Source organism: Chanodichthys erythropterus, chromosome 6, assembly GCF_024489055.1.
Source record: "Chanodichthys erythropterus isolate Z2021 chromosome 6, ASM2448905v1, whole genome shotgun sequence".
NCBI classification, from domain to species: Eukaryota; Metazoa; Chordata; class Actinopteri; order Cypriniformes; family Xenocyprididae; genus Chanodichthys; species Chanodichthys erythropterus.
Window position 1 is genome coordinate 18,572,167 of NC_090226.1, and position 11,551 is coordinate 18,583,717.

General features: G+C 37.0%; 2 protein-coding genes across 2 annotated transcripts; one reads left to right on the forward strand and one right to left on the reverse strand.

Annotated features, from left to right (window-relative positions):
* Window positions 1-281: 281 nt before the first annotated feature.
* tada3l (transcriptional adaptor 3 (NGG1 homolog, yeast)-like) lies at window positions 282-5,258 on the reverse strand. The gene is made up of 9 exons (XM_067387352.1): window positions 4,851-5,258; window positions 4,131-4,364; window positions 3,798-4,048; window positions 2,923-3,028; window positions 2,639-2,771; window positions 2,444-2,547; window positions 2,221-2,321; window positions 1,074-1,265; window positions 282-777 (listed from the first exon to the last, which is right to left on the reverse strand). Exons 2-9 carry the CDS (start codon window positions 4,338-4,340, stop codon window positions 585-587), a joined length of 1,290 nt encoding a protein of 429 aa, XP_067243453.1. The 5' UTR covers window positions 4,341-4,364; window positions 4,851-5,258; the 3' UTR covers window positions 282-584.
* A 280-nt stretch (window positions 5,259-5,538) lies between these two features.
* arpc4l (actin related protein 2/3 complex, subunit 4, like) lies at window positions 5,539-7,907 on the forward strand. The gene is made up of 6 exons (XM_067388343.1): window positions 5,539-5,615; window positions 6,476-6,594; window positions 6,688-6,799; window positions 6,887-6,982; window positions 7,203-7,373; window positions 7,467-7,907. Exons 1-6 carry the CDS (start codon window positions 5,613-5,615, stop codon window positions 7,470-7,472), a joined length of 507 nt encoding a protein of 168 aa, XP_067244444.1. The 5' UTR covers window positions 5,539-5,612; the 3' UTR covers window positions 7,473-7,907.
* The last annotated feature ends 3,644 nt before the right edge of the window (window positions 7,908-11,551 follow it).

The window sequence follows — 11,551 nt, forward strand, 5'->3', positions numbered from 1 at the left end:
AAGGTGCCATACTTCTGGCTAGGGCTGGGCGATGTATCGAATGCTTTTGTCACGTGCATTTCTTCAGTAAAGCCGGTTCCCTGATTACCGCTAAATCGCCATCACCTGCTTTCAAATGAAGCGGCATTTAATAGACAGAGCCGTAGTTCACTGATAAGACACGCAATATCGCGTTCAATATCGACGGCGATACATATCGATATTGAACGCGATATTGCGTGTCTTATCAGTGAACTACGGCTCTGTCTATTAAATGCCGCTTCATTTGAGAGCAGGTGATGGCGATTTAGCGGTAATCAGGGAACCGGCTTTACTTATGCGCGTGACAAAAGCATTCGATACATCGCCCAGCCCTACTTCTGGCATCAACAATTTCAAGTCAGTGGCACTTGAAATCCATAGTGTCAAACACCTTTATTTATCACAACTAGCCATGTCAGGTCTTATTTTGGGTAGAGAGTAGTCATAACATATGAACAATTATATTCAATGTTCATTTACATGTTCTTCAAGTTGTCTGAATGAAGTGTCCATAGCCAACAAACATATGAAAGAAAACATCACATTATAGCTGCCGGTCATATTTATCCATCTAAGAGTTTGAGAATACTTTCTCTCTCTTTTAAAGCTTTCCACGCCTGATCTTTCTCTTTTTTTGTTGGAGTGCGTTTCTTTTGCCTGGCTGCCATGATGCGACGGAAGGCCTCCATGACCTCGTTATCAGCCACACGGACCCGCTGACGAAGCTCCTGTTTTCGCATCTCTTCCCGTGCCAACCTGCATTAACGTGGTGAAAAGAAAAATATAAGCCTTGTGTTTCACAATGCATATGGGGAAAAAACCCATACTACTAATTCTCATTTACAATATGGGTACATCTGAAATACACAGCTGGCTGCTTCAATACAGTTCTCAAAGTTGTCATCTGACTAAAACTATGGAAAAGAAAATCATAACTTGTCATATCGGACTGCTCCCTCTAACTCTTAGAAAGATTACATGCTTATTTTCGTGAGCCAGACTTCATCTTGTGCTGACGTCAGTCTTGATCTGGATCTTTCGGTGAGACTCACTTGAGCAGTTCCTGCTTGCGCGAGCGGTTATGGGCAGTCAGAGCTTTGAGTTCAGCTTGTCTTTTCTGCAGCTCAGCCAGCACCTCGTCTTCAGATTCTCCTCCGACACCTTGCCTCTCATCAGAGTCCAGCAGCCCCTGAGACACCAGCTCCTCTCTTATACGAGCCTCCAGAGAGCGTGTGTGAGGCACACTGGGGAAAACAGAATAAGAAAATCAATTCGATCAATTCCCAAAATCTAAATTTTTTTCCCATCAATGAATATCCAGTTTAAATGTCAAAGCAAAGACTATAGACTAACATAAGACGAGTCACTCGTATTATTATGAATGGGAGAAAGAGCAATGCGCAATATGGCGAAATAAGTCCCGCCTACTAAATAAGAGCCAATCGTTGATTGATAAAATCATCGCGTCACTGCAGCGGCCGTTAGAAGCTCCAGTTCCTATAGAAACAGTCAGATGCGTGCCTCCGAAATGAGGCACAAGATAAGCGCATTTAGGACTGCGCATGTGCATTAGCTGATCCAACCTGAAAAATACCGTTTTTTGTAATGATTTGAGCGTTTGGAAACAAAATTTATGAGAGAGCTGTTGTTAGATTTCATTGGTGATTTCAAATATGAAATTTAATCGAAAGCTTGGCAAACAGCTTTAGAGAATTTTATGTTTCCCCATTCAAACTGATAGAAGCTGCACTTGGATGCCCGAGAGGCGTTTCAAAGAAATTACTTGTCTTAAAGGGACTTTGGTCAAAGTCAATGAAAGAATACAATTTTTAAAACTAGTTGGTTGTTTGGTTGGCTGAACAACTAGTTTAATACTTGCTAAAGCTTGGAAGAGCCAGGATATTTTTAAATATAACTCTGATTGTGTTTGTCTGAAAGAAGATAGTCATATACACCTAGGATTACTTGAGGATGAGTAAATCATGGGATAATTTTCATTTTTGGGTGAACTATCCCTTTAACTGGCCCTAATATAATTATACTGGTTCACCTGACCCTGATTGGACACGTTTCTGTTTGCATAAGGTGTGTTCTTGTATTCAAAAACAGTTAGTCAAAGCACAACAAAATAGTTTAAAGTGTCAATAAGTGTTAAAACAACTGTTTTTAAAAGTTTTTTAATGTTATTTATGTTTTTACCTGAAGGCTTTACCCTGACTACGAGGTGACGTACCGGCCCCATCATCCTTCCCTGGAATGTCTGGAATAGGGGAATCCTCCATAGGAGATATGATGTTCTCCTACATGCATAAAGAAGGATTCGACTAAAACATTTACACACTGATATAAACTGAGCTGCTACAAAGTTGACTAAATGTTGCACAATATAATGACTTATTTTAGCAAATGAGGAGTCACTGACCTCAACAAGCGCTTGTAGAAGACGCTGAGTAAGAGGGCCAAAGGGACAGCCATCGTCAGGAGGCTCATGCTGAGACTCTGATTTCTTCAGTAGGGCATCTACATCTAACCAGAGGAGTAGAGGATAAAAGAAACACATGCAAAAAATTCAGTGCTGCAAACCAGAATCAAGATACCTCTTTATTGTCACAGTTACCTTTAGCATCCAATTCAGAAAGAGGACCCATCATGCTTTTCTTCTTGTCATTGGCTCTGGCTCCCTCTCTTTGCTCCTCCAACAGGTCTTCTTGAGCCCAGCGTTGGGAATAGTGCTTTCCAAGAGCTGGGATCTGAAAGGAAAACCCCGTCAGGTCTCAGAAGTGAACAATCAACAAAAAATCCATTTAACAGGCATTTCCCTGAATATAGAATCAGCTGAAGGAAATGAAAGAGAAAGTTGCCATAATGCAAAGCAGGAACTGAACTGTAAAAGATCTTTACCTTGTAGTACTCAGCTTCATCTTCAGGGGGTTTGAGCAGCTCTTCCAGAACTCTGATCTCTTCATTTGTAATGTCTGCACAGTATGGCTCCACCGAGGCCCAGAATCTGTTTTACACACATAAAGAATATACACAACCTTTCAATAGTTTGGGATTGCTAAGATTTTTAAAAATGCTTTTGAAAGATACTTTTTGCTCACCAAGGCTGAATTTATTTGATCAAAAACACATTAAAATCAGTAATATTGCGACATGTTATTACAATTTAAAATAGCCATTTTCCATTTCAATATATTTAAAAATGTAATTTATTTTTGTGATGCAAAGCTGAATTTTCAGCATCATTACTTCAGTCTTCAGTGTCACACGATCCTTCAGGAATCATTCTAATATGCTGAATTGCTGCTCAAGAAACATTTCTTATCATGTGCTGCTTAATAATATTAATGATTTTATTATTAATGTATTTTATATATCTATTAGTACGTTTGTGGAAACCATGTTTTTTTTTTTCTCAGGGTTCTTTAATGAATAGAAAGTTCAAAAGAACAGCATTTATTCAGAAGAGAGGAATCTTTGAAACATCATAAATGTCTTTTCTGTCACTTTTGATCAATTTAATGCATCCTTCCTGAATTCAAGTTCAGTCTTGAATTTGCATTTAAATGATCTGATAAAAATCTTTAAATGGATACTGATAACTTAATATTTCTACTCTGAAATAAAATAATTAAATGAGAAAGAATTGATAACTGATTTAATTTAATACCTCGTGTTTCTGTAGGCAAAAATCTGATCTGTATCCTAAATCTGGTTTAAATTCATATAAATTTACATTATAGACAACACAAACATAATATTAAGTATCAACAAACCTGTTGGGAGCATCATTTTTAGGATTGCGGGGTATATCTTGGGGGTCCACTTCAAATTCAAAGTCCTGAACCTTGGTCTGTATGTTTTTAGACTTCGGTCTACCTGGCCCAGGTCCGGGACCATGACTTCCTTTTCCATCAAGCTTCTGTTTTTTGGGCTTGGAATGACGAGAAGATGCTGCGAGATCTGGATCCTTACCTAATTTCAAAAATCTTTTGTCCCCTTTTTTGTCCTGCCAGTCTGTAAGAATCTGTTTCAGAGAGAAAACATAAATAACTTTAGACATGAGCAGTAGGTGGGAGAAAGACAAATAGAAAAACATTACTTTTCACCTGTCTCTGTTCTTCCAGCGCTCTGAGACGTCGGCTCGCAGAGGACAGGAGTGTTTCCAGCTCCAGCTGAAGCGTGTCCAGCTCTTCAATGCCAATGCCATCATCTTCTGAGCGGCTGAGTACTGCAGTATAGCGTGGACACACTTTCACATGGTCCACAGGTTTGAAGTCATAGTACTTCAGAGGTGGGCAGTCCTTCAGTTCACTCATCTTCTCATTAATAGAAACCTATATCTGTGTATAAATAAAGTCAGGGTTGTGTGAGGTATCCAAAATGGGTTTGATTAAGTCCTTACTATAAATGAGCAACACAGACTGTAAATAATTTTGTTTAGGTGGTAATGGCATGGTTGCTAGTAAACATTTACACAGAGAGTTAATGCTAGAGATGGACTTCTGTAGATGTTATTCATAAGGTTTTATCTGTGACAATGCCAATCTTGAATGTATTGCACCTCTGTATTCTCTCTCACTCTGTTATGCACCTTATATGTGAGCAGTGTGAGATCATGAGCAGCCACTGTAAGCTAACGGCTACATGCTAATTCAGCTGCATGCTGTTCAAACCACAGGGAACCAGCTGTAACATTTATCAATAAATATGCACAGTGGTTGCAATAAAAAACCTTATAACGTCAATTTATAAATATGTTAAAAGTCAAAACAGGAGGACAACCTGAACTCGTACAAAGCATTTATTCATAAAATATCATTGTTTACCTTCGATAAAGGGGCATCCATTGCTGACTAAACCATTATCTCAGCACGGTGGGAGAACGTTCGCCGATTAAATCTTAATAACAAGAATGTGTATTACAGGTACTTTACTACGATCAACATGTGTTTTATGAACACATCTAAACTCATTTGTATGAACTATCTGCAAAATCATTACACAAGATCAGATAAATACTTCCACTTGTCAGTTAATGTCCACAACATAACAGCGCCAGCGCATGGAATGGTACATTCCTGAATGAAGCGCGTCCAAACACTGTAAATAAAGATTATTTCTTTTTAGAGACTCACGCGCGGTTTCAAACCACAAAAGTGATAATGTTTATTTCAGCACAGTAATATTTTTAGACAAACGCTCTTTTGACTGTAATGTATGTGACCTGTCGTGTTATTTGCCATATAAGGAAGAAAAAGCGAATCAAGGTAAGATTGCTACTGGGCTTAACCGTAAATATTAGAATAGATGTGAAAAGTGCACGGGCGTTTGGTGTTTATATAGTCTTCTCTAAATTTCAGCATTTTTTAAAATAGAAACGAAAAAGCTTGTATATGTATGAAAATGCCTTTAATCATTCAGCATTCACTCGTTTGTGAATGCATTTAAATCATGAGCGTATAATAATTAAACTGATCTGCACGTCTAATAGGTATATTACGGGAGTGTGAGAACGCAATGGAGGCGTGTTTGAGAATCTCTAGGCGTGGCGTGCGGACTTCCGTCTTCCTCCACAGACCTCATATAAAATGGTAAGAGATTTACATTTCTAGAAAGTTGCTATGATTGTTTTTTGTTCTAACACTAGCAGTCAAATTACCCAATAAACAGCCTTTCCGTAAAACATTTGCATTTAATCACAGCAGTGATTTTTTTGGTGTATTTGATCGAGTGATGTTAGTCTGTGTTGATTTATGCTAGCTGGCTAACATCAGTGATTTTGCAGTCAAAGCCTCTTTTGGCAGAATCAAAACAATAAATGCACTATTTGAAATGCACGTTACACTGCATAGATACAATAATCGGTAAATGGCATGTGTTGAATTTATTTAGAACAACCGTTAGTTGTTAATAAGTGATGTTCAGGCAGGTGATTGACACTTCAGCACCTAAATGTCTGATTCGAGCTGAACGGAATGGCCAAGCACAAACCAGCTCTTCCACCCACCGACAATCACGTTTCTATGTGTTAATATTTAATATAACACGCCTTTAAAGTCGGTGTGGTTATAAAAGTGTTACCATTAAATCTTAAATTCAATTTAAGTAATATTTCAGTACTTATTTTAAATTAGTTATCCGTGCACCTCATCATTATTATTGTTTTTTAATTCATGTGCCCTCATAATCTTTAATCAAAATCACTTCCCCTCCCACTCTGGTGACGTGTTAATTGGCGCGAGGGCGGGGCAACCTGTCACTCAAATGACATCACAGCAATACCAAATCACAACAATCCAATCTATTCCCGATGGACAAAAGTCCTGCCCTACTTTTTTTCTTGTTTGAGAAGCAGTTTCATTCAGAATTGTGTTACAGTAGCGAAGAAAATATGATTGCAACTTCCATTTAATGCCGACTTTAATTAAATATTCTATTTTTTTATATGTAGACGGCAACATTGCGACCCTACCTGAATGCGGTGCGCGCCACTCTTCAAGCAGCCCTGTGTCTGGAGAACTTCTCCTCTCAGGTTGTGGAGCGACACAACAAACCTGAGGTGGAGGTTAGGTGAGGAAGTCACTCATAAACCCCACATTCTCCCTTTATATATGATGTATTTTCAAACTGATAAATGTATGCAATGTATGTCTTTCAATACAGGAGCAGCAAAGAGCTTCTGTTGCAGCCGGTGGTCATAAGCCGCAATGACAAGGAGAAGGTCCTGATCGAGGGGTCTATAAACTCAGTGAGAGTCAGCATTGCTGTCAAACAGGTACGAAGATGAACTGCTGAAGACAGATTTAGTGATGTCAGTCCTTTTCTAGCCATCATCTTCTAAAGATATTCATGGTCTTCTTAGGCCGATGAGATTGAGAAGATCCTGTGCCATAAATTTATGAGGTTCATGATGATGCGAGCTGAGAACTTCTTCATCCTGCGGAGGAAACCTGTTGAGGTGAGATCTGTTGTGAAGAACGAACAAGTAATTTATTAAACAAAGCATGCAGGTGTTTTTGGTGTTTTGAGTCATGTAGGACTTTGGGACTGCATAATATATGCTTCATATCAGGTTATTTATGTAAATTATGGAATCATTTTCTGAAATGTTAAATAATGTGTATGTGACGCACATAAACTAACCCCTGTTTTCTTATTTCCTCTTTTGGGCTTTTTAGGGCTATGACATCAGCTTCCTCATCACCAACTTCCACACAGAGCAGATGTATAAACACAAGCTGGTGGACTTTGTCATCCATTTCATGGAGGAGATCGACAAGGAGATCAGCGAGATGAAGCTGTCGGTGAACGCCCGGGCCCGAATTGTCGCAGAGGAGTTCCTCAAGAACGTATGTTTAAGATTTTGCATGTATATCTTTTTACGGACATGTTTAGAAGAATGGAAAATGTCAACTCTTTTTATGTATGTTTTTCTGTTCTAGTTCTGAGGATGCTTGTCTACATTCCTAATACCCATCAGAGATTGGTGTTGCTTTGGTTCTTGCGGACAAAAACATTCAAAGGTTTTAAATTCTCCACAGAGCAAAGGGGAAAGAGTTTATTAGTTAGCAACCAAGCAAGAAGATCTACAGGAACAACTGGCCAGTCCTGCAGCACTATATGCAGTCCCCTTTGCCTTCTGTTCAAGGTGCTCCTTGTGCCCATGGATATTAACAATTGTACATTTAGTCAAGAATTTATAACTCTCGTTTTCTGTTGTTAGGAAAAAAAAGAAAACACACGGTCAAGGCAGGTCCTTAAAAGTATTACCTGTAATTAATATTGATGGGCACAGGAATCTTGTTGTTGGACTGTAGTTTTTTTTTTTTTTTTTGTCTTTTATATACATGTACTCATGTGCTTAATTTTTGTTACAAAGAAAATCAATTCAATGTTAAAGAGATCATGAGAGGGAAAAAAAAAATAGTAAAAAGTTTTTGGCAGAGCTAAACTCCAATAAGATAACTATACAAAAAATGCGTAAAACACAATACCAGAATTTCAATAAAAACATATATTGTGCTTTCTGTACCTCTTTGGATTTATTTCTAAACTGCATTCACTTCTTTAACTTGCTTTTTTGTGTGTAGTTATTTATTATACTACTCTTGTGCTTTCAATCCACTTAAATTAATTGATCTTTCTGCAGTTTTTGTTAGTTCTTATCAGTTTTTTTCTCATACAATGCCACCTGAAACTAGTATTGAGCCAAGATGTTACATTGCCAGGTCAATTGTGTTCCTCATGCATTTTGAGCATGAAATTTGATGAGAATTATAAAGCTAGACTGAGTACAGAAGTGGATATTGATCCTCAAATGCTTAGTAATCAATAGAGGAGTCCTTTTGTGATCTATCATTTTGAGCATGATGACTTTAAAGGATTGGTAACAATAGATACCCAGTCCAGTCAATTAATTGTAATCTGACTGTGATAATGGTTTGTTATTATGTTAATTGCTCTAGTGAGGACACAATAACAACACAATCCATTCATCTCAAGTAAATTGTTAAAGGGATAGTTCACCCAAAAATGAAAATTCAGTAATTCTTTTCAGTCTTCTTTTTGGAACATAAAAGAAGATATTCTGAAGAATGTTTGTAACCAAGCAGATCTACCATAGTATTTTTTATATAGTCAATGGGGGGTGAGATCTGCTTGGTTACAAGCATTCAGAACATCTTTTGTGTTCAGCAGAACAAAAATAAAATGATTCAGGTTTGGAACAACTTGAGGGAGAGTAAATTATGACCGAATTTTCATTTTTGGGTGAACTATCCCTTTAAGCGATGTTTTATATTTACAAGAAATATGAAACAAAACAGCCTGGCTTTCTGAATTGAATGTAAGTTAGGTAGAGAATGATTTGTGGATTTTGTGGTTAGCAGGGTTCACTGTTGTTTCTTAACTTTACTTTAGTCTCAACAGTTATCTATCAAAGCACAAAGCAATCCTAAACCACTCAGGGTTTTTTTTTTTGCTACTGCTGTGCTGCTTTTATTGAACAAAAGTGCATTTTTCATGGATTGTCAAGGAAATTAGCCCAAAATGCATTGTAATTGTGTGATGGCACCTTGCAAAACCTTCAGTCGTGTATTTACTACACCTGCCATCAGCCCTTTGTTCTCCATGGGGACAGCTAGTGAGGTATATATATTATATTTTTCTCCCAAATTTACGTGCGTCATCTCTGTATTTTCACATAAATTATATTTATACTTTAAAGTCTGTAGGGAAGGACTTGATTTTGTCAATTTGTAATTGATTGGATGGTTGTGGTTTGCTATTGCTGTGATGTCATGTGAGTGGGTTGTCCCGCCCTCACACAGTAAACACATCATCAGAGAAGAGAAGAGTTGTTGCTGCAAGAGGGAGGGGAAGTTAATAGGCGTGTTCGGCTTGATGCAGTGCTGCCTATGGCAAGCCGTTTTGACTTTTATTCACATCTCAGGATATGAATTCTTGATATCAGCAGTTCAGTTGTTGATATCAGGAATTACATTTCCACTAGTAACAATGTTAATTCTTGATATCAACATTTGAATTTCCACTAGTAAAAACTAAATTCTTGATATCTGTAATTGTATTTTCACTAGTGAAATGTCACCATAGGCTGCCATTCAAATTCAGTTGTTGATATCAAGAATTGATTTCTTACTAGTTGAAATTCCAATTTCACATATCAGAAATACAATTCTTACTAGTAAAAATTGTAAATTTTGATATCAATAATTACATTGCTACTAGTAAAATGCAAATTTTTGATATCAAGAATTCATTTGTCACTAGTTGAAATGTCAGTTCTTGATATCAACAATTTAATTTGTTCATTTTTGATATCTGAAAATTTTTTTCTGATATTAATATAATTTCAGATATCTAAAATGGCTTTCTTACTAGTAACAATCACATGATATCAGAAACTAACATTGCCACTATTGAAAATCAAATTATTGATATCAAAAATTAACATTGTTACTAGTAGCAATTCAATTGTTGATATCAAGAACTGACATTTCAACTAGATTTTTACTAGTACGAATTGTATTTCGAATATGTGAAATTGGAATTTCAACTAAGAAATCAATTCTTCATATCAACAATTGAATTTGAATGGCAGCTATGGTGACATTTCACTAGTGAAAATACAATTACAGATATCAAGAATTCTAGTTTTTACTAGTGGAAATTCAAATGTTGATATCAAGAATACATATTTCTGTGAGTGATGACATCATTGTTGATATCAAGAATGAACATTTTTACTAGTAGAAATGTAATTCCTGATATCAAGAATTAGCATTTTAACTAGTGAAAACTGAATTGTTGATATCAAGAATTCATATCCTGAGAATGAATAAAAGTCAAAACGGCTTGCCATACTGACCGACCAAAGTACTGCTGCAAGAGTGATTATAGACAGCAGACGGCGCTATACTTTTGAATTGCTCTCATACACCTATAATTCTGTGCAGTGCTGCTTCAAGTCAAACACACCTATTTTGTTTAAAGATTATGAATAAAAATAATAATAATAATAATAAAAGATGTGCACGGATAAATATTTTATAATAAATATCGCAGTATTCCAAATAAAAATAGGAATTGTCAATTTTGATTTCATGGTGCACTGTCCAAATCAGTTTTACAGATATTTTGTTTTGTATGTTCTTTTTACTTTTAATAGGAACTATGCATAAAACACGAATTAATGATGATGTATATATATATAACTTTTTGTCTTTTGACATCTCCAGTTTTGACTCAAACTGTAAACAATGCGTCAGCGACGCCAAACAAGTTTCTGCAGCAGCTTAGGTCATGTGACCCACAGCTAAACTCTTATTGGTCGGCGCTCATTTAATCGCCAAACGAAAAAGCATCGACACACTCGACGAAGAAAAAAAAAAAGAATGCTTCGCTTTCTAGGCGGGAGATTGTTAACGTCGGACGTGAGTAGCTTCACATGAATCCATAGTTTCTATTTAAAATCTTCGTGCAAAATATCTGCGTTTGTTGTGACTGGGCTTTGAGTTGTGTGACACTTCTTTCCTCGTCTGTGGCACAGAGTCACAAGAGAAAGAATCCTGCCAAGAGACTGTGACAGACACAGCAGGAGACCACGCGCCCTTGTGAGTCTGTCACGCACAAACACAGAATATCATTCTATGTTGGTTGACAATGCATTATTATTATACTGTTCAAATATGTTTGCACTTATGAAGGTCAAGGGCTGGGTAAATCTGTTATCATAGTGCAAAGGGATGCCAGCTGACCCCACAGCAATTTACACGGAGGATTAATGTAGGCCTAGTGACAGACTTTAAATGAAGTGGTTTTGGTGAACAGCTTGCTTGTGTACTTTTGAGAGAGTTAAAAGATATTTCAAAGATATTTCTGAAATACTAACATTCATGCATACATACACGCATAGGGGAGATTGGGGCAACCTTAAACTTTTATTGTCCTGTGACCATATATTTTGAAAGCACCCATCATTTCTGCCTGACTAAAAAGGAGAAGCACT

Coding starts and splice junctions, on each gene's coding strand:
- arpc4l (XM_067388343.1), top strand. Junction 6,800..6,886: donor TCAGCATTGCTGTCAAACAG/GTACGAAGATGA, acceptor TGGTCTTCTTAG/GCCGATGAGATTGAGAAGAT. Junction 6,983..7,202: donor TGCGGAGGAAACCTGTTGAG/GTGAGATCTGTT, acceptor TGGGCTTTTTAG/GGCTATGACATCAGCTTCCT.
- tada3l (XM_067387352.1), bottom strand. CDS start 4,340: ATGAGTGAACTGAAGGACTGCCCACCTCTGAAGTACTATGACTTCAAA. Junction 4,049..4,130: donor CGCTGGAAGAACAGAGACAG/GTGAAAAGTAAT, acceptor TCTCTGAAACAG/ATTCTTACAGACTGGCAGGA. Junction 2,322..2,443: donor TTCTACAAGCGCTTGTTGAG/GTCAGTGACTCC, acceptor TTATGCATGTAG/GAGAACATCATATCTCCTAT.